The sequence below is a fragment of the Cebidichthys violaceus genome, unplaced genomic scaffold (genome assembly GCF_023349555.1).
Source record: "Cebidichthys violaceus isolate CVI_PGR_0920_01 unplaced genomic scaffold, fCebVio1.0.p SCAF_15, whole genome shotgun sequence".
NCBI classification, from domain to species: domain Eukaryota; kingdom Metazoa; phylum Chordata; class Actinopteri; order Perciformes; family Stichaeidae; genus Cebidichthys; species Cebidichthys violaceus.
In genome coordinates, this window is record NW_027176318.1 from 9,108,138 (window position 1) to 9,134,875 (window position 26,738).

At 44.5% G+C, this 26,738-nt stretch overlaps 1 protein-coding gene across 11 annotated transcripts in view; it reads left to right on the plus strand.

The window, feature by feature from the left end:
- The window catches only part of eya1 (EYA transcriptional coactivator and phosphatase 1), a 59,007-nt gene extending 37,604 nt beyond the window's left edge, over positions 1 to 21,403 (plus strand). For 7 of the 11 annotated variants that reach the window (XM_068709857.1, XM_068709858.1, XM_068709853.1 and 4 more), the window contains 11 exons: positions 1,603 to 1,685; positions 2,247 to 2,439; positions 3,125 to 3,270; positions 3,992 to 4,075; positions 7,509 to 7,598; positions 16,930 to 16,988; positions 17,087 to 17,247; positions 17,477 to 17,591; positions 17,928 to 18,049; positions 18,858 to 18,958; positions 21,060 to 21,403. In XM_068709857.1, the coding sequence (XP_068565958.1) occupies positions 1,603 to 1,685; positions 2,247 to 2,439; positions 3,125 to 3,270; positions 3,992 to 4,075; positions 7,509 to 7,598; positions 16,930 to 16,988; positions 17,087 to 17,247; positions 17,477 to 17,591; positions 17,928 to 18,049; positions 18,858 to 18,958; positions 21,060 to 21,140 (1,235 nt within the window). In that variant the 3' untranslated portion in view covers positions 21,141 to 21,403. The remainder of the gene's footprint in view (positions 1 to 1,602; positions 1,686 to 2,246; positions 2,440 to 3,124; positions 3,271 to 3,991; positions 4,076 to 7,508; positions 7,599 to 16,929; positions 16,989 to 17,086; positions 17,248 to 17,476; positions 17,592 to 17,927; positions 18,050 to 18,857; positions 18,959 to 21,059) is intronic. The other 4 variants (XM_068709855.1, XM_068709864.1, XM_068709860.1 and 1 more) reach the window with 1 other exon arrangement.
- Positions 21,404 to 26,738: the final 5,335 nt, after the last annotated feature.

Here is a 26,738-nt window from a genome sequence, read left to right on the forward strand (position 1 = left end):
CCTTGTAATCTTGGGAGCTTTGGGAGGTATTTGTTTCTCTTTTTGGGCCACAGCGCTGGGTACTTAGCTAACTGACGAGGCCAAACACTGCCCTACGTCTTTTCTTTTTTGTGGTTTCCATACGGTACCCTTCATGCCCCCCCCCCGTACTTCCCTGATCCTTCCCCCCCTGAACTAAAAGCTGCTTCACGTTTGTCACGGTGTGGGAGGGCCCTCCTGAAGGGGCCAATGACCAGAGGATGAAAGGAACTCCCTCTGTTTGTCTCTGGGAACAAAGGTGTAATTACGCCCCCATTTAGGAACAGTAAATTTATCTCCCCTTTCGTTTTCACTCAAACTGCGGGATATTTTTTTGGCTTCGGGAGGATCACCGTGGGGATAAGTGAAGGGGCTTTTTAAAAATAATGCAATGGTAGTGCTTATTCATGTCCCCGGTAGATGTATGGAGAAGTGATTTGTCACATGATTTAATAGATTAATTGTTTTAAAGTCTTTCAAACTTAATTGTCTGTTACTAAACCAACCTGCTTGATTTTCTTTTAATGGATAAATCAGCTTAATTTGGTTGGTTGTTGTGGTGGCATGATAAACATTTTGAGATTTGATACTTGTGGAATTTTAGATTTATTTTATTTCTTTTAAATATTTGCCAGTAAGAAGCAACTTTTATACATTTCTAAAGCACTATATACAAATTAAATGAAATATTTTAGTGCTATAAAACAATTTTGCGCACACGGAAACGTTGAATGATCTCAAACATTGGGATCATGTTAGCTTTAATACACACAGCTCTCTCGTGCTCTCCGTGCACACCCTGATATCTCCCTACCGGTCTGCGATCCCCTTTAATCTGCTCCTCCTGACATGCCGGTACAGGTGGAGGGCTGCTGAAGAGAGAAGCCGTGCCCCCGGGGGCCGCCGCCGCTGCTGCTCCTCACCTCTATAACTCATGTCATGTATATTATTAAGCCATTAGATGCTATCAACCCCTTTGAATGATTTAATTACCCAGGAGGACCGTCCTTTGAACAAGTGAAAAGAGGAACATACATATTCATTGGGGCTGGATGTCAGCAAGAAAACCCCCTCTGTGCTACTCGCTGCGACCTCAACCCTCCTTCCCCATACATCTCTGTCTCACTACACTGCCCATGCACACCCCCCTGGCACCCTCATGCTCCATCCATCGTTTCCAAACCCCCCCCCCCTTCTTCCTTCACCCCACGCCACCCTTCGGTAGCTCACATACAAAAGTCTCTTGTCTTCCTCACATTGTGCGGGCTCGGACGGCTGTGGGAGCAGGTTCTGTCCACCCCTCACCCCTCTCTGCCCCCCCTCTGTCATTCATCAGGCCTGATCCAATCACTGATAAGGAAGGAAGAGGAGAAAGATAAGGCCACTGTTGGGAGCGCTCCCTCAGGCCTCCCTCTGTTCACCACCTCGAATAGTTGTTTCACAAAAGAAAATCTTTTTCACCCCCCCTAACAATGTGCCATTTCATTTCTTCACTGCACTGCTTGAAGTACTGCACATTTGATAGTGTTGTTTGATAAAATATGCTTTATACATCACTCAAAAGTGTTATTTTTTCCCCTAAAGGTGGTACTTTCACGACAACGTCAGGATTGTATCCAGGAAACAACTCCCTGACGAACTCCACCGGCTTCAACAGCACACAACAGGTAGCCGTGCACTTCCTTCTGCTCGTTCCATTTCTGTGATCTGACATCAGTAGGCAGCTATGAGTTTATATGAGTGGGAATTGCAGACTTTTTCCCAACCTGGAAATCTTTATGAAACATGCATACTCAATATGTTACATTTCATCCATGACACATTCAAGCATAAATCACTCAGGATGTCAAAAGATTTGTACGCGGGATTATCTACTGCACTTCCTCCAACACAAATGTATTATGCCACAGAAGAGAGGGAGAGGTAGAAAAAAAAAACAAGACAGATCGTTGTCCAGATGTCGGACAGAACAGACATGTGTTTGCATTTATGTTTTGGAATCTGCACTGTAAAGTAGCAACGCTGGTGCAGGGCATATCTCACATTACTCTGCCAAACCTCCTACTTCTCGTCCACAACTCTGCTACCTTTTGAATTCTCTTCACCTTTTTGATCTAAATCTTCCCTTTTACACCACATTGAACATATCTTTTTTGTTATCTTTCTATTTATCTTTACTTGCCTTATCCGTGTAACCTACCATTTCCCGACTCTGTCTTTCTCCACAGGACTACGCCAGTTATCCAGCCTTTGGCCAGGGGCAGTATGCTCAGTATTACAACAGCTCACCCTACACTTCACCCTACATGACGAGTAACAACACCAGCCCCAGCACGCCCTCCACCACCACCACCACCACCTACACCCTCCAGGAGCCACCCACTGGCATCACCAGCCAGGCCCTCACAGAGAACCCTCCAGGTAAGAATCAAACCTCGGGGTCACGAGGTTGCCTTGTGTAACCCGAATATCAGGAGTTTGAGAGCCATCAGACCCCCTCCTTCTCACTGACTGGAAGTTGCTCCTGATAAGAGAATATGAGCTAAAGGCCAAAAAGCTGTATTTGTCTGAACCCAAATGCACAAAGGGAGAGTAGGAACTGGTCTCAACCATCACAAGAAAAAAAAAGTTCAAACTGAAATCTGATGTAGAGTTTTCCATAATTTAATGTGACATTAATGCATCATCTGGCAATCAAGCACTGATTGTATCTTTATAAGTCAGTTAAAACTTTATGGCTGCATTTGAAATTGTCATCAATCAACACCAAAGACATCAGGCTTTAACTAAATGTAATTTCATACGAAGTCGTCCAATTTATATAAATGACATCTCTGATATATCTAGTTGAAATGTACTCCATTACCTCTTGTTTATTAAATCAGTATGGAGCACTATAGCTTTTAGTAACTGTGTTCCGCAACTGATTTATGATATGTTTGTAACCTGTAGGCCTGCATAAACACACAAAAAAATGTCCCAGGAAGCTGTCCGTCCCACATCAAGACAAATGGTCACTCACTCTTCTTTGCTAAAAGCAGATAATAGCTCATCTTCGATGCGCTCTTTTTATACTCTCCTTCTTTCCTTCTTTCCTTCCTTTCAGCAGTAGAGTACAGTACCATCCACAGTCCATCAACCCCCATTAAAGATTCAGATTCGGATCGATTGCGCCGGGCATCGGATGGAAAGTCACGTGGCCGGGGAAGAAGGAACAACAACCCATCACCGCCGCCTGACTCCGACCTTGAGGTAGGGTGAGCCCGCTACCTTGGCGACAGACAGCCTCGCCCTGTCTGAGGCACATGGACACTAATCCACTTATATGGCCGCCACAGCAGCTTTAACACTTGATGGCCGTTCATTCTTAAATATTTGATTCCTTAACTATAAATGCATTATTGATTGCATTGTGGAATATATGACATCACTAAACACATATATAAAGTTCTCATGTGTATCTCGTAAATAAACAATAAGGCATGTGATTAAGTGAGTCATCGTTGAAGTGAATAATGTATATATTCTAGTCATCAAAGACCGGACACGAACTGTGACTAACAATGGTGGAATTGAGCCATTGAGCCTTACAACACTTTGATAGTGACCATATGTCAAAATAAACTCAAGAGGGCTCTTCATTAATATGACGTGAATTTAAACGAAGTTAATAGCACCCATTATAGCGCTGACATCATGGCATGTTAACATATCTAGTTAATTAGTTTGTCACTATTGATTACGCTAATGTAAAGGGCAGAGGATGGAGAGCGTGCGGTGGGGTGATGGGAGGAGTGTTGCGGTGACCAACCCAAGCAAATGGATCCTGGTCCCTGTGGCGCACAAATACACGCTCCTGGCCTATTGACCAGGAGGATCACCTTGCAGCCCTACAGAGTGCACCATTGATTTTGCCTCTTTTCTCTCTGTTTTTTTCTTTGTTTCTTTCGTCCCCCCTTCCCCATCTCTCCAGCGAGTTTTCATCTGGGACCTGGATGAAACAATCATCGTTTTCCATTCCTTGCTTACGGGTTCTTATGCCAACAGATATGGACGGGTGAGTGACATCAGACTGTGGCAGTAGGGGTGCACTTTATCAGCAAAACACATAAATATTAAAAGAAGAAAGAAAAAAAAATGAGAGGGGTTGGAAATGGCCAATGAGCAGGGGATAGATTTCACCGAGTCCACAGTGAGAAGATAGAGCAGAACTCAATGTACAGATAATTGTTTCTTTTTTTCTAATAGGCCCAATGAGGCTTGACAAGTATTTGACTGCTCTTTGCAGCTGTTGGAGCTATGCATGGCTGGTCGGGGCTCAGCTGTAGGGGCTCACAACAGTTGCACTCTGGATGTCTATTGACACATCTTAAGTGTTCCTTTCTCCTTCAGAAATGCCACATTGTTAGTTTAATTAAGTGCTTCTCAATCCATCCTTTTCAGAAAGGGATCTCCCCGGAGACCCTGGCAGGAAACTGAGTCCACCGAATGTAATTCAGTCAAAACTCAAACTAGAACAGAGAGATTCTCTCAAACCTTAATTAGGATTCAGATAAAGATACATTACATATGTGTACATCAATTATTTATTATTATTTTACTGGAAGGTTATTTTCCATCCCATGTCCCTGTGAATGCGTATAAGACGATGAGTTTACTTTTCCAGGCTTTGCTATTTGTTGTTCCATGTAAATTGCCTCTCTAAATTTAAACTTTCAAAACAAACAATTTGGGAAATACAGCAAAATCCTATTCTCATGGTTTTGTTGAGGTCATAGGTTCTATGTAGCCTTAATAGTGCTTGAAATCACCAGGTCTTATTTTGCCATTTGAATATAAATACGTGGATAACTATTGAATCAATTCATCACTCTCACATTTTTTTGAATAAGTTATGAATCCCTAATTCTATTTTGGTGGGGGAGCAACATTTGTAATCACCGGTTGTTTTGGCTATGGAGGTGTCTGGTTTTGAAGTCAAAAATGACATATTGCTCCTCATATGTCAGAGAGCTTAGCGTCTGCAGCCCGAGCGCTGTGCCTTTGTTCTGGTATGAGGGGTGTTTGATGGGGGCAGTGTTTTGTTTTTGGGGTGAAAGAGGGCTGCCCCACGACCCTCCACTGTTTATTTACTTTGTTCTCAGCTCGGCATGCTGGGTAAAGAGAGAGCTATAAGGCTTAGGGAGCTGTGGCTCAGTGATGAGGGACTCTCCTACCACACACACACACACACACACACACACACACATGCATACACAGGGTCTCCAGTGTGCTCCTCTGAAACAGGAAACACTCCTGACTCCATAAGAGCCCGTTTCATCAGAACTCATATAGGATGTGACAGCCGCTAGAGTCCCTCTCACTCTCTGTTTTCTCTTTTGTTCCCTCTTTTTCTCCTCCTCTGCACATTTCAGTCCCTTTTTTTTTTTTTTTTTACAAAAGTAATGCTCCAACCTGCTGACACTATCACATTAAAGCAGCATTATAAGACGGAGACATGCTTATTCAGAGCAACCACAAAGCACGCTACCTCAAAGCCTATCAGACGCGCAGATCTGTAAACTTCCTCAGAAAAGAAAGTGAAGCAGACCGACATCCACCACAACAACCAGCCCTTCTCTTCCCTCCCGTCTATCATTCATGTCATCCCCGTCTTAGTGGCATAAACAAAAAAGTTACTAAACAGTCCCCCCCCCCCCCCCCCCCAGCTGCTTTGAGCCTACTATAAATAGATGTGTGCACACATCCACACACTTTCTCTCACTCGCTGTGACCTCCCACCCACTCTCCAACTCTTTTTTTTTTTTTTTTTTTTTTTTTTTTTTTTTTTTTTCTCCTTCTCATACACACATAAACACACTGCTGCTCTTATCAGCTCTTTTAATTGGCATCAAGGCAGCTCACCCCCATAAAGCTGATGGCTGAGGCCAGCTGTGCCGCTATTGGGCTGGCCAGAGCTGGAGCTTAAAGTGGGTGGGGATGGATGGGGGGTTGTTATTGGTAAGGGGCTCAGAGAAAAGGGGGGGGAGGGGGGGGGACTTGGCGCCCCCGCGGATGGCACTGACATCTCGGGACAGGTGGCGCTGGAGCAGTGACAGCAGCAGCACTTTGGCCTTCTGGCCTGCTTGTATTCTTAACTCCCTCACTGACTGATTGTTTAGATTTAATTGGAGAGGATTCACTCGCGAAGACTGCCTTTTCCCACCAAACCGGCTCTTTATGCTAAGTCAACCAACAGCGGCGGAGGTTGGGGAGAGGGAGCCGGTAGCTGGTTGATGTGGGAGGCTAATTATTTTTGATGAATTCTGACTGAAAGATTGATTCAAACTGCGAGGTTAAGAGGAAGGAGAAAACCTCTCGAAGTGGGGATTGAGGTCTACTTGTGTGGTTTGTCCTCTGTCATTTTGGTGAAAACATAAGCATTGTGGGGTGTGACAGTTAATCAGCAGAAAGCTCAGGTGTGTCTTCAGGTGGTTTAACTCCGTAATCCCCGCTTCTGGTCCTGTCTTTAATGCCGTCTCACCCAGCTGCAGACAATCCTCCTCCACAGCCTGCTATTGTCTGCCTTCATCCTTTGCTTGCTGAAGACAATCTGTTGATTAAAGATTTAAGATAAAAAAAAAAGGTATTCAATTTGAGCAGCCACAAAAAAGAATGGTAGTGCTTCTATCCAGTCAGTTAATTAATTATAATATGTTTTGTGTGTTGTTTGTGATAATAATGGTATCTGCTAGTGAATTTTGAGCATGTGAAAAAATATCACACAAGGTTTATATCTTTATGTTTATGCTGAAAAATACTTTTTGTCAATTCATTATCTTTTTAAAAGGAAAATTGCACACATTGTCACAGGCTCATTAACTATTTACAATGTAGTTTACTCTTGTCTAGGTATTATCTTACAGACAGTGCAACCCTATCACCATTACAGCACGTATCCCATTACTGACACAGATCATGATTTAAGGAAAAATTGCAGTTGTGTCCGCACGCATTATCTTTTTCTTTTTTTTTATTTATTTGAATTATTTTAGATTTCAAAAAACACCTCCAAGTCATTGATTCAGGGGGAATTGTTTTAATCACCTAGAGAGACAATCAGATGATGCATCAGCACAAGTATGTGGCGAATGGGATATTTACGATGAGACTGTGACCCCCCCCCCCCCCCCCCAGCTCTTCCAAACCGACCACCCTTCCTGAGAAGAGACATGCTTTTACTGCATTCGTTCAAGTCTGTGGCATTTCTGATGACTATTCTGGTCGCTTTTCGGAGAGTCATAAACAGAGGCTGAAACTTTCAAGTCCGCCTAATGTCTTCTTTTTATGGGAATAGCCTGCTGAGGAATTTAAAGGGATTTCTGTGTTAATTGAGTGATTTACAGGGAACAGCGTTATTTATTGTTTCACATTGACCCCTTCAAATGGAACAAAATTACCTCAATATTCAGAGGAACAATTTTAATTTGATTTAATTGTCTATTTTCCAGGACCCTCCGACATCTGTATCATTAGGCCTGAGGATGGAAGAAATGATCTTCAACTTGGCCGACACACACCTATTCTTTAACGACTTGGAGGTAGGTCTAGTTCTATGTGTTTTTCTCTCTTCTTTAAGCTGCCTTTAGCTCCGCTGTGTTCGTGATCTTCCCAAATGCCTTCTGTTCACCTTGTGATGGTCAGAGGAATGTATAACAGGAGTCTATGAGCACTCCATCAAGTTTTCAGTTTAAAGCAGCAACAACTGTTTCAAAGCGTGGAGCCTGTTTCTCAGTGATCAGTCCCATAGTGGTGAAGTATTACCTCGGAGCCCAAGGGCTACCATGAATTTTACATGTGCTGTCAGCCTCCGTCATTCCTGGGTCACCAGGCCTGCTCCCCACCCCCCACCTCCTTCCCACTCCCACAGCGGCCAGCTCAATTTGTCAAGCTCTGGTGTTGCTGTGGCCGCTCCGTCTGTCCGTGTCATGCTGTGTGCTTGGTGTCGCAGTCCACCTACACCCCAGACCCTAGCCTCACAGCATGAAGCCCCCGCCATGTCCCCTCCCACGCCTCTTCAGCCCCCCTGATTCATGTACGGCGAGTGTCAAATCTGCCTCTGGGGCACAGGAATAGAGAGGGATCATGGGTAGGGAGGTGTGTGTGTGTGTGTGTGTGTGTGTGTGTGTGTGTGTGTGTGTGTGTGTGTGTGTGTGTGTGTGGTGGGATGTTAGAGTGTCTGCTTCACTCTGGGGAGAGGTAAAAGACCAGAGGGTCAGGGATGCTTATAGGCTCAGTCTGCATGTACAGAAAAGTGTTTGCCACATTTGTCCGTACATAACACATGCTGACAATAAGTGCACCCGCTATCCTCCAGCTAACTATCAGTGCTCATCACACTTTAACAATAAACAAAGCAATTCATCGCAATGCTTTATCCCTCAACACTATAGCATTATCCAATTCTCTGTCTATGATTTTTATTTTTTTTTGTGATTTTTGTCCCTGCCTCCTCCTTCTGAGTCTCTCTCTACCAGTGAATCTGATCCCGCTGACCCAGCATTTTTCCTCAGTGTCCTGCTTTATGCTGACCTCACAGTAGAGGAAATGTTTTGTTTGATACTTAAGTGTGAAGAGATCTGCGGCCGGTCTGCCAAGTCTCATTACTCACCACCATGTTCGGCAGTGTTACACGAAGCAAACTCAAGAAGGAGGAAAAAAAGGAGAGAGAACGACAGGGGAAGGAAAACGTTCATAGTCTCCCAGACAGACGAGTGACTGAGATTCCAAAACGCAGTCATCGTGATCAAAGTTAATTGGCTGCAATTGACTGGTTAAATATTTCCTTATGCTCTGGCCATGTAGAATCCATTGTAGCTGCACTTTATTTAATAGATGTGCCCCAATCATTTGAGAAAAAAATGGCAGTTTGTGACAACGCTTAAATGTGGTTTTGCTCAACATCTGTCCCGTGTTTTGATTTCTTTTCATGTGTGATGAAACCGCTCACAGACGAATTGGCAGCTCAGGCTGCTTATAAAATTATTGTAAAATGCGACGCGTATATTTCATCTGCTGTATCTCAGTAACGAAATTATTAGATTTTGTTTTGACACTTTGAGGCTATAGATATTTTCCAGCTAAAACTAGAGCAGTATTATGACTAAAAGAGCAACGTGTGGTCCGCTGCAAGAATGCTTTTTAGGATGTCCAATTTAAAGACCTCTTTGCAGATGCAGCAATGATTGTCATTAACAATCATACCAGAGGAGGAGTGACATTCTCTTGAAGGCATATTGATCTCTCCTCTTAAACTGAGCTGGGCCAGTCTGAGTGTTAAGTGCCAGTTCTCAGCAATGCCTAACCAGTTGTGTTTCCTCTTTGCTGATTTACAGCCCTCCATCTCAGATAAAGCTAAATAGAGTCCAACTATAAATACCACAGCCAGCAGCAGTTATGTATTTAAGCATGTGCAGAAATGCATATGGTCCATCTAATTTAGTCTAAGCCATAAAGGGAGACCCCAGAGGCTGTGCAGAAACACAGGTGCAGAGTTAGTGGCCTAACGGGGTGTGTGTGTGTGTGTGTGTGTGTGTGTGTGTGTGTGTGTGTGTGTGTGTGTGTGTGTGTGTGTGTGTTTGTGTGAGTGGTCCATCTAAGACTTAACACTGTTGTCCTGCCCGCCTCTGCACAAGAACATTAAATATGGACTCAGTGTACCCACTCCTTCACTATATGCGCAGTCAAAGATCATTTTTGCTTGTTTTAAAATGTTAGTTTTTAAGATATATGAATCATTTTTAAATTCACAACCGTTGTTTACAAGCCTCTAAACATTACAAATAATCATAATATTGTGTTCAGCCTTTTAAAGCCACAGCCAACTCTCTAGTCTTGTGTATCGTGTGTGTGTGTGTGTGTGTGTGTGTGTGTGTGTGTGTGTGTGTGTGTGTGTGTGTGTGTGTGTGTGTGTGTGTGTGTGTGTGTGTGTGTTGATAGAGCTGGTGAGTGACAATTCTGAGGAAAGTCATAAAAAGAAAGAGGGCACGCCGAAGGGGTCAACAGGGATCAGTTTCACCCTTACGTCTCTCTCTCTCTCTCTCTCTCTCTCTCTCTCTCTCTCTCTCTTCTAACCTTTTTCAGGATCAGCGCTCTCTCTTTTTTCATTCACCGTTCGATAGAGCTGAAGGTGCGTCCCTCCCCAAAAGACTTCCCCTCCCAAACCACACACTCAGATCTCTCTATCGATTATTCCTCACAAAGCGTTTGCTGCTCAGCCCTTTAAAAGAACACAAGTGTGGTGTTGTATGAACAGCACAGTCTGTTTTTATCCTCAAAAATGCTCTCACTGAAGGAAGTATTAGGAAAGTAATTCAAGGCAATATGATCCCTATCGATGTGACCTCCACTGTATTCATTTTCCTTGTAGAAGAAGTTGTATTTCAATAATTACAGAGATAAACATGAAATCAATGTTAACACCTAAAACATTTTATACAAAATCTAAATTTGTTGTAATTCGTTAATTAACAACAACTTCCTAATGGAAAGGTAATACCACTATTATTAATTTATTTATTTGAATATTTATTTGAATATTATAATTATAATAACATTGTTTTTCAAAATAATATACTTTTAATAGTAAACTACTAAGATGTGTTGTTCACATATCTTATTTTTGAAATATAATACATTTAATGTGGAGTTAATTGATGGTCTAAAGTGATGTGTGTAATGAAGCCCACTGAGGCTGAGCTCACCGGGAAGACTGACAGCTCTGCTGTGACTCAGGGTGTGAGTTTACTGTAGGTGCGCTAACGCCGAGCAGTATGTGGGAACCGGGGGCCTCTCTCTCTCGCTGGCCGAGCCCCCTGTGTTCCCCCCCCTCTCAGTGGGGTACGGGAGGGCTGCCGTCTCCCCCTTCCCTGGGTGAGAAAACAACCCTCCCTGTCTGGAGGATAAAGGGCATGAGGGCAAACCACTCACAGAGAGAGAGGGGGGGGGGAAAGGTCTCTAAAGGTGGGAACATTTTAAATTAGTCCGCTGATGCCTCCATGCTGTGTGCAACCCTCTCCCACACACTTATGCACATGCAAGCTAAAATTGTTGTGCTGCAAATTCTTAAGCCACACATACATAATGTACGAACACTCATGGAAGTACCCACAGACTCTCAAACTCTCTCACACACACACACACACACACACACACACACACACACACACATACCTGTGGAGCAACCCTGTGACACTGTGAGCTGACTACCTTTTATAGCTCCCAGCCTCAGTCCCAGGGTTCAAACCTCCTCTGTCACTCTCACCCAGGGGCTGCCTGTTAATGAGAGATGCTGTGAAACGCATGGTTACCCTTTCCTAGTGGCTGAAATGGCCCTCCAGGGCCTCTTAGTGTGGACCCATTCTGTTTGTTTTATGTCCCCCCGTAGAGAGGCAGATCCTGTGCTCGCCATCCATATGACTGGTAGCTTTATGGCCTTTTCCTTGATAGTATTTTCTTAAGATTTTACTCACAGTAAGGAGGAACATAATGCTAACTGTGCTTTTCATTGAATCCCGAAATCAAGTCAGTCAGTTGATCAGTCACCAACCGCACACTGTAGCTTTGTGGCACAGGTTTTCATTCATATTTCAATGACACTATCATAACACGTAAAACTGAACAACCTATGGAGATCTGCACCATTGAAAAACTGTGAAACCGAGGAATACGATTTCTTTTTTTTCAACATACGGTTTGCTGCTGAAACCAAATTGCAACAGTGAACTAAAAAAAAAAGGCCATGTTTTGTCAGATGGGCTTCTTTGGTTCTGTTCACACTGATGTGGGTAATTTCATCATGTGCCTGGCCACTGATGCAGCAGTCCTGTCATGCTCCTCGACGTGACTCCATCACGTCTCGAGGCGGGGCCGCTGATGTGTTTTGGAAAGACTACAGAGAGAAAGTGGAGGTTTCAAAGCCACCCTGTCAATCTTCGCTCCACAAAGCTCCACCTCACCCCCACCCCCTCTGCCCACTATCCTAACACAGCCAATAGGGGTTGAGGCCGCACAGAAAATATAACATTACTGTCTGTTGACAAATGATGATATTTAAGAATAGATTTCATGCCCTGAATTAAAGAGCACCTGCCCAGCATGGTCTGTGGGGGGAAGGGAGCAGAAACGTGCACAGATTTGTCCAAACGGTCCTTTTTCTACGGATAGGTTTCTTGCGAAGGGAAAATGCTGAAACGACTGAGATTTAATATTACATTTAATGTCGCTCTCCTTGAGGTGTGGTTTGGACTTTAAACGCCAAAAAATTAGAAAATAATGAGAAGCAGCTTATCCATCACACATAACTTATTTATACGTTTCACTCCCTACCTGTGGGGTGATTCTTTTTTTTTTTATTCATCAGTCATTATACTTGCAGACCACTTCAGAAATTCAGTCTGCTCCAGAGCAAAGCGTACTCCCTCTTTTCCCGATCGTGTGAATTTCTGTAAAACCAGCATCTACTTTTCTGTACCTGTGCTTTGTTTGGCGCCGCTGTTTGAATTCCGTGGCTGTTCAAGCACAGATTGTGGATTGGAATGAAGTGGGTTCGAAGAACTCTCCCTTTGTTACCCACATCCTGTGTTTGACCCCCAGGTAATCACAGCCCCCCCCCCCCCCCCCCTCCCCTCTGTTCCTCCCCCAGACAGGGGTGCCTGTGGTGGGAACAGAGAAGGAAGTTGCTGGGGGTCACAGACCGCGGGGGGGATGACAGCCACTGCCGGTGGAGTGGCGGTATTGAGAACCTGCGAACCATGGATGAGCCTTTTTCACATGGCATTAGCCTGTAGGGTCACGAGGAATGCTGTGATGACGGCTGTTATCGCTCACACTGCACTTTTGACCACCCACCCCCACCCCAACAGCTCACCTGAGGGAGGATGAGAGACAGGGGGCGAGCGGGGCAGCTTGTATCCAATAAGTGGACTCTGACCTATAGACCTTCATCCGGTTGGGGGGGGGGGGCAGGTCTAAGAATTAGATAGATAGCATGGTCCTCTCTGTGTTTTGGTAACATTCATTGCTGACTTGGCCCCGTCTTTCTTCTCCCTGCCTCTGACTGTTGCAGTCACCACTCTGCAGCTCTCTCCGGGGCTGCAGGAAGACTCAGGCCGTCATCTCTGATTGCTTAATGACAGATGCCGGGGGGGGGAACAAAGAGGGCTCTGATAGCTTCCTCCGCAAGTGAAGAGTGTTCAGCCGACTGGTGGAAAGACAGGGAGACAGGGAAAGGAAGAGAGAGTGAATGATGTAGAGATGGAAGCATCCCGAGGCAGAAGCATCCTGTCTTCAATTGAGCATCTTCTTGGCATCGTTCCTGTATAGATGCAGACTCTTTGGTGGCTCAGATGAAAGAGAAGAATGCTGCTGATAAATTTAACAGAAAGATGGAGTGTTTGCTTAAGGAGTAATTGCGATGGCTTCTGGTGGAGGGTCTTCACTCCTGAGTACAGTAGGAACATCTGGCGTGAGTTAGCGGTGATGTCGGTTTTTAGAGAGACCGCTGTTTGCTTGGTGAGGGGAGGATGGGGGGATTTGACGGAAAAGACATGTTCAAAAGGTTCTAAGAAGTTCTCTGACTGCCCTTTAAAGTGCCACCATCTTGAAGCTCTGTCATTCCATTTGTAATGTTATACAAACACAATAATAGCAGCATGTTACTTTTCCTTTAAGCTTTTTAAGATTTTTTTTTTATCAACTCCTGCAAGCATATTTATGAGCTTCTTCAGTCAACATTAATATAACAGAAAAAAAGATATTCATCCTTTTTTATGTGATACATTTTCATTTGCTATCTGTATTCTCAGTGTGCATTTTTCACTTTGTGCGTTTTATTTATTTGGCGTTTCATAATTCACCACCCCGCTGTGTTTCTTTCCATCCTATCCACGACTGTACTTAACTGACTTGAACCTGCACCATCCATGGCTCTGTGGTGTTTACGAGGCCTTCAAGTGCCTCCTAATGAGTATGTGTAAGGGTTACTGTACAACATTACCCACAGCCGTCTCCTCTATAAGCTTTCCCCGTCCTCCCAGGAAGCCAGTGCAGAGGTTTATGCCAGCCCCAGCTGGGAACAGTAATTGTTGGAGTCCGTGAATTCTTCCAACAACCCCCTCCCTATTTATTCACAGCGCGCGCACACACACACACACACACACACACACACACACACACACACACACACACACACAAATCTGGAGTTCTCAAGCTCAGCTGTTAAGTAAGAATTATAATATCTACAGACTTAAAAAACTATGTAAACAGAGAAACAAAGAAATGTAAAGGGGTACAGTGTATTTTTCTTGGCCATTTGAATTTTGTTTTAACACTTAACATTTGTTGAGGTTTGATGTGTTTATTAGCTTTGAGGATTTGGGAAAAGTCCATGAAAAAATCATTCATAATCAGGCAGCAATTATAATGGCAACAGTTAGGCCTAATTACTGAGACACATTTATGTGTTTCGGGTCATGTTGGAGTTCTGTCTCTGGCACCTAAAGTAGGCCCATAATTAACATGCTGAGTAATACGGTTCTCACATAGCTGAGACCTTGAAAGAAACCCATTGCAGGGGAAGAACAAGCAGGAGGAACTATTGTCATCAAACAAGGTGCCAGGAGACAGCATACAATTAGGCAATGATGTACCAAACGAGTGCTTTGCTGCTGGCTGATTGTGTAAAGTAATTACTGGATAATAGAAGCATTCTGGTCACTTGCACCAGAATGCTTTGAAAGAAGGCTGCATGAGGTGCTTAACCCAGGGTGTAGTTTTTGTTTTCCTTAGCAATCTGACATGCCTCCACTACTTACGAAATTAGGCACACCAATACTTCTGGCTTGGGTTTCGCTCTGAGAAAGAAATTTCAGAGATAATTTGCGAACATAAATTCTCCACAAATTTGTTGGCAGCAGATCTCCAAACTGAGACAAATTGCTGCTTTCTCCAACTATTAAAGATCTGCCGGTGATTGTCTAGAAACAGATTAGGCCAACAGAGCTAAGGCCCCCCCGCCAGCACCCCATCTCCAATTGGCAGTCCATCTTCTGGAACGTGGGGCTGAGAGCTGGCTCCATGTGAGGTCACTTTGGACTTTCTCTCCCCCAGCCTTTACCCGCTGCTCTCCACCATCCCCACCGCTCTATACCTTCCACCACCCCCCTTATCGGGGTGCCGGAGCCCCGGAGAGGAGGGGAGAGGGGTTACGGGGTCAAAGTCTTTTCCTCTTTGGATCTCAGGGCTTGCTGGGAGAGGCTTGGCGAGAGAATGGCTGCATTAGAGCAGGGGTTGGGGGTCAAGATTTTAATTCTGTTAAAGAACAGCTGGTTTGAGTTTCTCCTCGCGTCGCTCTTCCCTCCCTTTCCCCACAAATCCAGGGAGATGAAAAATTTGTTCAGAGGGGAACCAGTAAAATAAAAAAGGTTTACAGTCCAAAGCCCTTACCCTTACCCTGCTCTAGCATTAGAGAGGAATGCAATAACGTCAGCATTTGGCCTCAGTCAGATTGACTTAAAACAAGGAAGTCCTTTCTGTGTTTTGGTGTCTTAACAGCCGGATGAAACTTAATTAAAAAGCTTAAAAAATCGGGAGGGATTTTTCATACTTGAGACCGGAGGAATTCCTCTCCCTCAAGTTTCAACTTCCATGAGAAATTATTATTTCTCACGTAACTTTAAACAGGTGAGGCTTACGAACTGTTGGCAGCTCCACAACACGCTTAAAACTCGTAGCTTTCCAGAGAAATTCTTTAAACTGCTTCATGGAGATATCAATACGCTGTCTGTTATTCATTCTAGATTAGGGCTGACTGAAACAAATTGAGAGTTTGACGTCACATTCAATTTCAAAACATTTTGCTCTTAAAATCCTGTTGGCTAAATCGCTAGCCACCACACGTTTTAGCAAAAAGAAGCTTTGCTATAGTCTCTCTCTGCTCTGCCCCAAGTGAAATGTGTTGATCTCAATGCCAAGGCAGGACTCCCTCACATTTTTAGCTGGGTGAGGGGGACCGGCGAGAGGCGATAAAGGGGGGAGGCTCTACAGCCCTCCTATAAATGGAAAACTAATAACAGATTTTTTGTCTGCTCTCTCTTGCGCTCTTTTGCCGGCTGACTGGCCCCGGGGCTGTGTTGGTGTGTGGCGCAGCAGCAATCAGAGGTCATAATTTCATTGGCGGTTAGCATCAGGTTCAATTTTTCTAGTAGGTTACATTTGCCAGAAAGTCTGGATTGTGTTACTACGTACCGGCAGAATCAGTGCAGAGCTGCAGAATCCCTCTACCTTTCCAAGAGGAGCCAGGCACCCCCAAAGGGGAAGAGGAGTGTGCACACATGTTTAGAGATGCACACGCAGACGCATACATATGCACAGACCATTAGTGCTTTAAGGCTCTTCATACATTCAGCTAGCATGCATACACCCTTCTACTGTATGTATTTCTATCAGTACTCGCAGACATAGCTGTTCGAATGCCAACCTGGGGAGTTTTTGGAGTTGCTGGATTGAGACTTAATTGGTTATGTCTGTGCGTGTGCATATCTTTAGACCCCTCTAGTGGTCGCAGTCCATTCTGACTAATGATGAGGTTAGTTTTTTGTTTGGACAGAGCTGGTATTGGCGCAAGGGAAGAAAAATGCTGAGAACTTATTCAAAAGGATATAAAGAGAAAGTCAAGGCAAATGGGATTAAGGGTGAGGTGTCCAGCCAAAGCACAAATTCCTGAATGAATATGTTGTTTCTGGTGGGAAATTACGAGGAACATGTGGTGAGAGTGCTTTCCCAAGAAAGAAACTTCTCTAAAAGAGGACGGCATTTTTTTTAAGAGTGTGTGAATCCTACTTTACTCAAAAGTATTTGTGTTGTGTCTTCCAGGAATGTGACCAGGTACATATCGACGATGTGTCCTCCGATGACAACGGCCAGGATCTGAGGTATCGAATAGTCCGAATGAACTGTGCCATTTTGCTTGCATCAACGTCGGCGCAGCCCGTGCTGACAGATTCTTTTTTGTTTTTTGTCTTTATCTCAGCACGTACAACTTCGGCGCTGACGGTTTCCACGCAGCGGCGACCAGTGCCAATCTATGTCTGGCCACAGGCGTGCGGGGAGGCGTGGACTGGATGAGAAAACTGGCCTTCCGCTACAGACGAGTAAAAGAAATCTACACCACCTACAAAAATAACGTCGGAGGTAATCCCCGCCCCCCCAACAAGCAGCGCTGCTCTGCTCTGTACAGATCTGTCGAGCAGAAATGAGCTTGCAGATGCATGTGCACTCATTTGTGTGGGCGTTTGTGTGAGTGTCTGCGCGTGTGTTCTGAAAGCACACATCCCACACCACTTGGTCAGGGTAAATTTTGAAAATTTCAGTGGTATTCTGAGGGCTGGTCCAACCCAAACAATGTTACCCTGCGTTTCAGGTCTGCTGGGCCCAGCCAAAAGGGAAGCCTGGTTGCAATTGCGAGCAGAAATTGAAGCCTTGACGGACTCCTGGTTAACACTGGCACTGAAAGCACTAACATTAATCCACTCAAGGTAGGACTCCAGTGAGGAAAATTGTACCCAGTCCCATACCGCACATATATAAACTCTCATGTGGTGTAAATAAGTCAACTCCATACTCCTAAACTATTAAAGAAAACGCCAATGCTCTTCTGGATGGACTTTGTCTTCTGATATTTGAAAGTGTGCTTAGAGATCTGACTTTAAAAGGAAGCTGTGATTCAATACTTCGCTGTGCGACATGTTTTAAGCATTTGATACATTGCGGCGTCTTTATTTTCCGTACACTGTGTTTTCTTTTGTCCTCCCTCAGAGTGATGTAGAATGATGTCATCCCCTTTGCTCTCCTCCCCTGTCTCTCTGCTGCAGGTCAAACTGTGTGAATATCCTGGTGACCACCACGCAGCTCATCCCTGCTCTGGCTAAGGTCCTGCTCTACGGCTTGGGGATAGTCTTTCCTATCGAGAATATTTATAGTGCAACCAAAATAGGTAAAATGTGTGATTTCAGCCCTCTTTTGTTTTGTGCCCGCTGTGCTCAATCTGTCACTTTGTGACATTAATGCTTGTTGTTTTAGCTTGGTGAGTGTAAAGAATTAAGACACACGTGCTACCTAAGTGATGGGACAGAGGCGTGGATGGGGTGGGAGATTTCGGTCACCGGAGACGGTTGATGTTCTTCTATGAAGGAATAGGCCTAATCAGCCTGGGATTATTTTCCTGGAGCTGGGCCTGCACTGGGCCTCCCCAGGCCTCTCCTGTTCAGTCTCTGCATATGAAACCACTTCTGCACATTTATGTCATTCCACAGCAACAAGACCCCCCCCCCCCCCATTCCCTCCAGTACTTCCCCTTCTTCACTGTTTCAAATGCAAAATAAACATCAAGCTTCACTCCTGCAACGTTTTCAGGCCCATCAGCACAGCGTCTGGAGCGGAGTGTAGCTCAGGGCTCCTCGGAGCGTTAAGCGCACCAGTCCTCCTAACCAGACCCCGTGGCATGCAAGAGTGATTTTGGCTGATTTAAGTCCATTTGTCCCATGGTTGAGGAGCAGAAGGGCAGAGTTAATGCGTTTCAGATTGCCTTTATCTGAGGGCTGATCTTATCACATCTCCTTGCCGAGCTCAAAGTGTTTACACTCTGCCCTATTTTGTACGTGTGGTGTTTTTAAAGGGGCTCTTGTCACCCCGTGCCTTTGAATCAACTTGACGGTGTTTAGTGTGGGTCCGTGCGAGTGCCTTTGTATCTGTTTGCATCCACTCAACGCTCCACTAACATCCTGCTGTCGACTCCCCCACAGGGAAGGAGAGCTGCTTCGAGAGAGTAATTCAAAGGTTCGGGAGGAAAGTTGTTTACATTGTTGTTGGAGACGGTGTGGAAGAGGAGCAAGGCTCAAAAAAGGTAAGACGTCTTGGAATAATAGACACCACATACTGTATACACGTCGAGTCCTCTGGTGGAAACATTCATCAAAAACACACGGAGATAGGAGAAAAGAAAATGTTTGGACTTTCCCTAAGGTCAGGAGTTCATTGTGAATGCTTACAGAACACAAAACATACCTGCCATACTTTTCCAAAGAAAGGAATCAGCGCTCCAGCTCTGTCCTCCTCAGCAGTCTTACTTTACTTTCATTCGTTTATCCTCTTATAGGGCGTCCAAGTACAAGAGAGAAAGTCTGTAGTGTGTAATCAGTGCTCTTCCTCCACCATCTCAGGTTCACAGAGCAGGGGAGGGTAGATGGCATAATTATATATTCCTGCTCGGTGCCCTGAGCAGCGTGAATGCTGTGTGTGTAATGCAAGCCCTTTCAGGCTTGTTGAAGGCACATTGTAAAAAAAACAGCGAGCATAAAGGAGACTTAAATCATTGTTGATGAAATTAGAATATTTACTGCAATGCCAAGCCTGCTAGCACGAGAAAGGTTCAAGAAAGCTGACGGTATCTGTTCAGGTGCCTCTTACGTTGCCCTTACCTGTCGGCTCTTGCACCACAATTTGTGTACTCAGTGTTTCTGCCAAGTTTGGATGTACACCAAATGCGACATGCAAAGCCGCACACAGCAAAGATATTCATTAGCAAAATTAATCAGCGGCCCAAGAGCATATTTCACTGACAGTTACGGTGAGCCACAGTGTCAGGGTGTAGACGTGGAGTTTCCCTTTGAAAGGCCTCCAGCTCCCTTTTCACCTGTTTTTCAGTAAACAACGAGGAGAAGCGTGAGGACAGATGAAGAGCGATTAGGCAGCGATTAGGAAGAAGTAGCAACCTTTACCCTGGAGAGGTGTGTAAAGCAATAGCTCTGTATTATGGAAAGCAAACACACCCTGGGAATATGGACTTGAGAGATGATTGTGGAAAAAGATGCAAATATTTTCACTCCGTCTTGAGTTGTTGGATTGTGACATTGATGGAAGGATAAGGCAGTTTTTTTTTTTCCCCTCCGTCTGAGTAGTGTGAGTCCCACGACACGGCATGCGGTAAAAGGTTTCTGTGTCAACATCAGAGAGGACTTGAAATAACACAACAATTTCACCCGTCAGGAGGCGCACATCAGACGTGACATTGTGAGAACTACAAAAGTCTAAAAGTTCTCATTCCTCCACCTAAAAAAGGAAAAATCCGCAATCCCTGAAACAATTCCGCCTTCAGTTATTACCATCGCCTGGGAGAGAAGGCAGAGATAGCATCTGCAGCTTTTAAACTTAAAAGCAAAGACAATTTACAAAACAAAAAGCAAAGAGCTTTTTAAGGGTCAGTGCAGGCTCTTCTAAGCGGAACATATGCCTGGGAGAGGCCATACCTTTGATAAGGGGAGTGTAATGGGCTCCGCACACTGAGGAGCCGAGGACTCTACCTGACAAGCTCCTTTCATTCTCTGCGACTCAGGTTTCTCCCCCCGTCCTCTGCTTGGGAACAACAGCTCATTTGCACCGTCCCAAACACACACACACTGGCAGGCAGGAGGTTCACTCAAAAGAGCCTGTGGGGAGTTCACTTCTGTTGAGGCTGGAGACAGACACTGGATTAGTTTGGTGGTATAAAAGTACATGTTAATGCAGGAGAGAAATTAGGTAGAGGTACAGATGTACTCTTTGGGAGCGAAAGACATATGCACAAGGGAGCAAGAGGTGCAGTCGGCATGCGTTATTGATATGATCGCTTTACCTGGTGAAAGGACCAGACTTTCTCCATTCATTGAATGTTTTAGCTGTAGGTGTAAAATCTTCTTAGCACTTCTTGCAAGTGTTTAGATGAGCTTTTTCAATATTGATTGATATGTCCATTATTTTTTGATAGTAACTCAGCTTAAAAATGCCCGTTACAGTTTCCCAACATCTTTTAATCTCTGGTGTTTTTGGTTTTTTTTGCTTTGATAAATGACTGAAAGGATTGATTCAAATCTTGTATATTTCTTAGCAATTAATTGTCAAATTGATTCGGCCTTAAAATGTGCCCAGTCCAGTGTTTTAAATAAAATGTTTTTTCATTCCTTCCTCAGCACAACATGCCCTTCTGGAGGATCTCCAGCCATTCAGACCTCATGGCCCTCCACCACGCTCTAGACCTGGAGTACTTGTAGCACTACACCACCATCGTACACCCTGCTCCGCCTCAGCACACCCTGCAACCTTTCACCTTCGCCCTCCGTCCCCATCCCACGCTTGCCACAGACCCTACAGCTCAGAAAAGAACCCCCCCCTCCCCTCCCCTGTGCGGCCTGGCGTCTGTCTTCCACTACACAGGAAGAAAAGAAGAGGAGAATGGAGGAAAAAAAAAGAAAAAAAAGGCTGAGCACACGGTTAATGTGCTGACATATGGTCACACTTCGTCTTAACCCTAAACTTTTTTTTTTTCTCTCTGGAAGCGAAGGAGAGAGGTGAATTTACGGCGCTGCAGCTGCTTGCCCTGGTTACTGTGAATTGGCCGTTTTCTGAAGCTGTCAAAGTGTTTTACGGCCCCCTGTTTGTGCCGGGACTCTTTCAGGGTTCACACCTGTGAGGAGAGCAGAGCTACTGATGGCCTCGCCCGCCTCGCCACAGAACTCAGCTACAGTAAACCACAGGCCCACGACTACTGGTGGTGACATTTCTCCGTCCCTCTAGCTGTTCACCCCCCATCTCTTTCTGTTCCTTATCCGTCTACCTACTTTTTAGTCTCTCTTCCGTCACGGGACAGACAGACAAAGCGACTGCTCCTCTGTTAACCGTCGGCCTGGGAGTCCTGTGCTTGTTATTTATGAACGGAGACTTTGTCAGCGGCACCGCGCCACCGAGAAGGTACCTCGGCGACAAAAGACTCGTGCCTTTGACAAAGTACTATTGATTTACACCACAGCGAGAGAAAGACGATTATGGAAGAAACAAAAAAAAAGGGGGAGGAGTTTTCTAAATATTTAAGGAAAATTACAAAAAACTTTATTTACAATGCTGAGACAATCGTGTATAGAGGAAATCTTTTTTGTGTGTGTAAGTTTGTAATCACTGGACTATTCCTTCCTATATTCATTTAGGTACGTGCTCTTGAAAGGTGGCAATGCTTTTTCATTGAAGTAAAAAAAATAATCAAAGGCATCCCATCGCACATGAGCTTGTGCTGCGCCTGAAAGTGTTGATGTGTTCAAGTTTTGTTCAATAAACAAATATGTAGATAATGGGATTTTGTGATAAATTGTTTTGTCAAGACCAAAAGCATGGATGTCAAGTGTCAATGACCTTTCATTTGATTCTGTGATGTTTCTCGTCCTTACAGGAAACTTCAGTCACGTCTTTATACAGCATAACTGGTCTCCTCTACTGCAAGTCCTTTTAGACTCATATTTTAAAGGGAAAGAGGTATTTGGTTTTTTTGGCGGGGGGTTTGTTATTCAGACAGGTGGCTCACATCTTTTGTCCTTATGGCATTTCACCAGCTTGCAGCCCTAACCCCATATATTTGGAAGCAAACTTAATTCTGATGTTTTTTCGGATATGGAGTAAGAATACTCACAATTTCCTGCCTCCTGAGAGCCATTTTAACAACAAATTTGAAACAATCTGAGATTTGACAAGCAGGCTTGAATAGGTTTTATTATCTTTTTTACAAGCGCTATAACAACTTGTACAGCGAGCGTAATTTTGTATGATGTAGTGTTTTTATTTCGACTTTTAAAATACATTCTGTGTCCCACTTTGAAATAGTTCAACGACATAAATCCCTTTGCATAATGCTTCTACGTAAGTGGATGGGGAAACCATAATTAACATTGAGAGAAAAGCCACTAACTTTGAGGGGTTTGTGAACATACAGGACATGTGCTATCGACTGTGAATTTCTTAAACAGAAACCCATTCGTTGTGTTTCTAATTTTCCCTCCTTTGCACATGATCACTGTTGGCCTTTACATTTCAATTTGGATCCCTCCCTCCCCTGACAACCCCCACCCCACCCCCATCTTCTCAAAACAACGTCTTCCCCCGCTCTCCGGGGGTATCTACATATTGCTGCTAGATCATGGTAATGGTAGGTAACTAGAGGAAACGTTTTATAGATTCATACAGCACGCTTTTTTTATTATGTTGCAAACATAAATGCAAACTGGAAATACTTTACACTACATGGGCCTCATTGTGAAATGCAAAAGATTGTTGTGTCTGCAAAATATGTGTACAGATGTTTTTGACATTATTATTTGATTGTGTTTAAATTAATAAAACTGATTTGTGAACTATTACATGTTGACCTCTGATTTTTTTTTAATTTAAAACTACAACTTAAAACATTATTTAGAATATTTTGTAAAACACAGTATAGGTGCAAAACACAATTTAACACGGACATTAAAATACTTTTGTCTGTGGACAAAATAGTTTTATTTAACTACTTTCCATTGTGTGTTAATAGTACTGTCCCCAGTGTCCAGAGACTGATGTCACGGGCCTCAGCCTCTAATCCTACCAGGAAGCAAACAGAAACTGGAGCTGGTGCAAGTCTAGACCAAACAACATCGCACCCCCACATGCTAATGACATCCTTTAAATCTGCACAATAGCTCGTATAAATATACAATGGTAACAAGGCTACGATTTGAATGACAGGCATGCTTTTGTTTTGGAATAACTAACGTGACTTAAAGATGGCTCTTAACCTATTTGTGATTGCATTTCTGTTAATTATATATTTTTCATAATTCCGGTGAGACAATGCTAGATTTTCTTGATAGCCTCAACAATGTAGAACGCGCGTCACACATTTTTGAGGCTCCAGAAGCCGAGCCAATGCTCAGCCCAGTATTTGTAACTATCCTCATAGCGTATGTCTGTAGGAGCCTCCATGTGTAATTAACATCAATCAAACAACTCAAAGTCATAGAGAGCTGCGTTAGTTTAAATAACACATGAACAATATTTATGAGGCTGGTTTTAAGAGGTGGTCACAGCTAAGACAGTCCAGCATGTAACACTAGTCTGGACGGGGAAGAAAGTGTCCGGCCTCCAAAACCACGTTGGAGAATTAAGCATGCATGGAATTTTATTCAGAGCCGTGCGGCCCGTTTAACATCCAGATCAATTATGTTTTCAGATGGAGTAGGAGTGATGGCCGGGGTGAGGCGTGTATGTCTGCCAGGCTGGACAAAGCAAGTCGGGCTGCTACCGCCGGAATGTGCCGGCACAATGCCCCCTAATGTGCTTTTTCCACATCCGAACAGCTGAAAGACTGAGTAGTGTCTGTGGTCCTGACTGGCTGTCTTTCTCGGAGAGGAGAGCTTCTCTCGCTGCAGCACAGAATAGAGGTCTGTTCTCTTTGATAAGTTTTCCTGATGCTCAGAGACCTGGCAGAAAAACTCAGACACAACCAGACCAGACGTTTTGTGAAAGAAAAAGTGGGTGTTGCGGCATGTCGGCCAGCCGCTCTGGCTGCTCGTGCAAAACAGAAGGGAACAAAAATAAGTGCTAGATCGCGTCTGTATGGCTTGAACCTGACTTACAATCCTCTACCAGAACTTTGATCGTCTTTGAGATTTATCACCAGTTGGTGTTGTTGTAGATCCAGCGAACATGTCGTGTGTTTATTTTTGTTAGATATTGGTGGTTCCTATGCTTTAATCAGGCTTAACAGTAACCATGTAATTCTCAAGAGGCCTGATCTTCACTGAACTACCATCAACCCCCTTGTGGAAATAAAGAGGCCATTACCTAGCAGGTCCTCTGTTGGGCATTCCTCTCCGGGACGTCCCAGCAAAGCGCCCGCCCTCCATAAAACTGTACTGCAATAATAAACAACGCCATTGGTGATTTACGACCTTGCCCAGACAGTGATTTCATGCAGATTTCCATAGAGGGGGCCTCTGACGGTGCATCACAATTGAACTAATATTGTATTACATGCATATCAAACTCCCCCCAAACAACCTGATCTGCCACATCTCTTTTATGAGCAGGAAGCCTATTAATAGGCCTGTGTTCTCCTCTTGGTGGCTAGTGTGTCAAAAGTTAGGGGAATTTGTCTCTCTAGCAAGCAGATGTCCACAGATTGAGACAATAAGAGAAAGAAGGGAGGGGGAGACATAAAGCCTCCATCCGTCAGCAGAGCTGCAAGGAGTTTCTGCTCAATCTAAGAACCAAAAAGACCCACTATTAGGTTGTTTCAGTCAGTATTTCTTTATTCCTGGTTTGGCTGATGCTGTTTGTCTGGAGGCAGGATGGACAAAACCCGCTGTCACTGACTGAGCTCCTCCTTCGGTGGTTTTCAGACGCAGGATGGCGTCTCGCTCCTTCTTCAGAGTGCAAGGCTCATTTAGCCCTCGCAGGCAGCGAGAGTGACAAACCTGTTGTCACGCCGTGGCGATCGGTGGTGCTAAACTAGGCCCTTTGTTTACTGTTTGTTTGTTTCTCAGTTACTGGGACTTGACAGGCAGAGTGGGGTAGGGACAGCTGGTAATCAGGAAGCTCTGGATGCCAGGGATCTCAGCCAGGAGTGTCAACTCCAAAGGGGCCAGGCGTCCACAGCTATGCCTGTGCCACACAGACGAGGCATTCCCAAGGGAGTCTAGACTGCGACAAAGTTATGCATAAACGTTGGTGGCGAGTTTGAGTCTGATTGGTGTAGAAAAGATTTGGTTTTAATGGACGTGCAGAGTGGTTTATGACTCAAAGAGGTCACACACACATCCAGTGATGAGGAAATTGTATTTGCAAAGTATTAGGGGTTTCTGGAATCCCCGCATTGCAAATTATGTGTTATTCTACTATAAGTAGTTGTTTTGACAAATCCCATGCTGTTTCAATAAAGTATTGAGATACAGTGGCAGCCTTTCGTCTCATCATGCATGTACCCTACACTAGCACAGTAGTTGCTGCAAATATTGTTAAATCAAAAACATGTTGACATGTTACTCTTCTGTCTTCTGTCATCAAGATGCTGTATTGTTTTTTTGTCTCCTGATTGTAGGGTATTTATTTTAATATTCAAACAAATTTCTTCGGAAGTTAAAGCAGTAACTCCCGCTGCGTGCCTCCTGCAAAAAAAAAAAATTACTTGTTCGACAAGTGCTGTAGCTTAGCAGCTACTGAAGTTCATTCGCTGAGCAAATTCAGCAACAAAGGCACACTTTCACATAACCTCTCACCACGGCTCATAACCACCATGAGGTCGTAGTGTTGCGTTTGCCAGGGCCCCGGCCTGGAGCGATGCTCACCGTCTGCCCAACCGCACCACAGCTCCACCTGCGTCTGCGGTCCAACACACACACACACACACACACACACACACACACACTAACACACACACTCTCTCATATTTACTGGGCCCACCGCGCCACTCTATTTGAAGGTGAGTGGCAGAGATTTATATGGCAAGTTAAGGCCACCCTACAAATGTGAGAGTGTGTGTGTGTGTGTGTGTGTGTGTGTGTGTGTGTGTGTGTGTAAATGTGCACGTGGATGACTTCTTAGCTAACTCTGCGCTATAAGCTACCTGGTCCCTGAGGGTTTATTTGGCTGCTGTTGCCCCTCCAGACCTCCCTGTATGCTGTGTGTGTGAGCAGAGTGTTTATGTGTGTTTGTGCGTGCTCAGAAAGTGTACGTGTGTGTGTGTGTTTGCAAGGACCTCCTTCTCGGGTGTTAATTGGGCTGGCTCTCCCAAGTCGGGTCCCGGACCCGGGCCAAGCTCCCTCTCGCCTGGCAGCAAAAGGAGCCTCTCG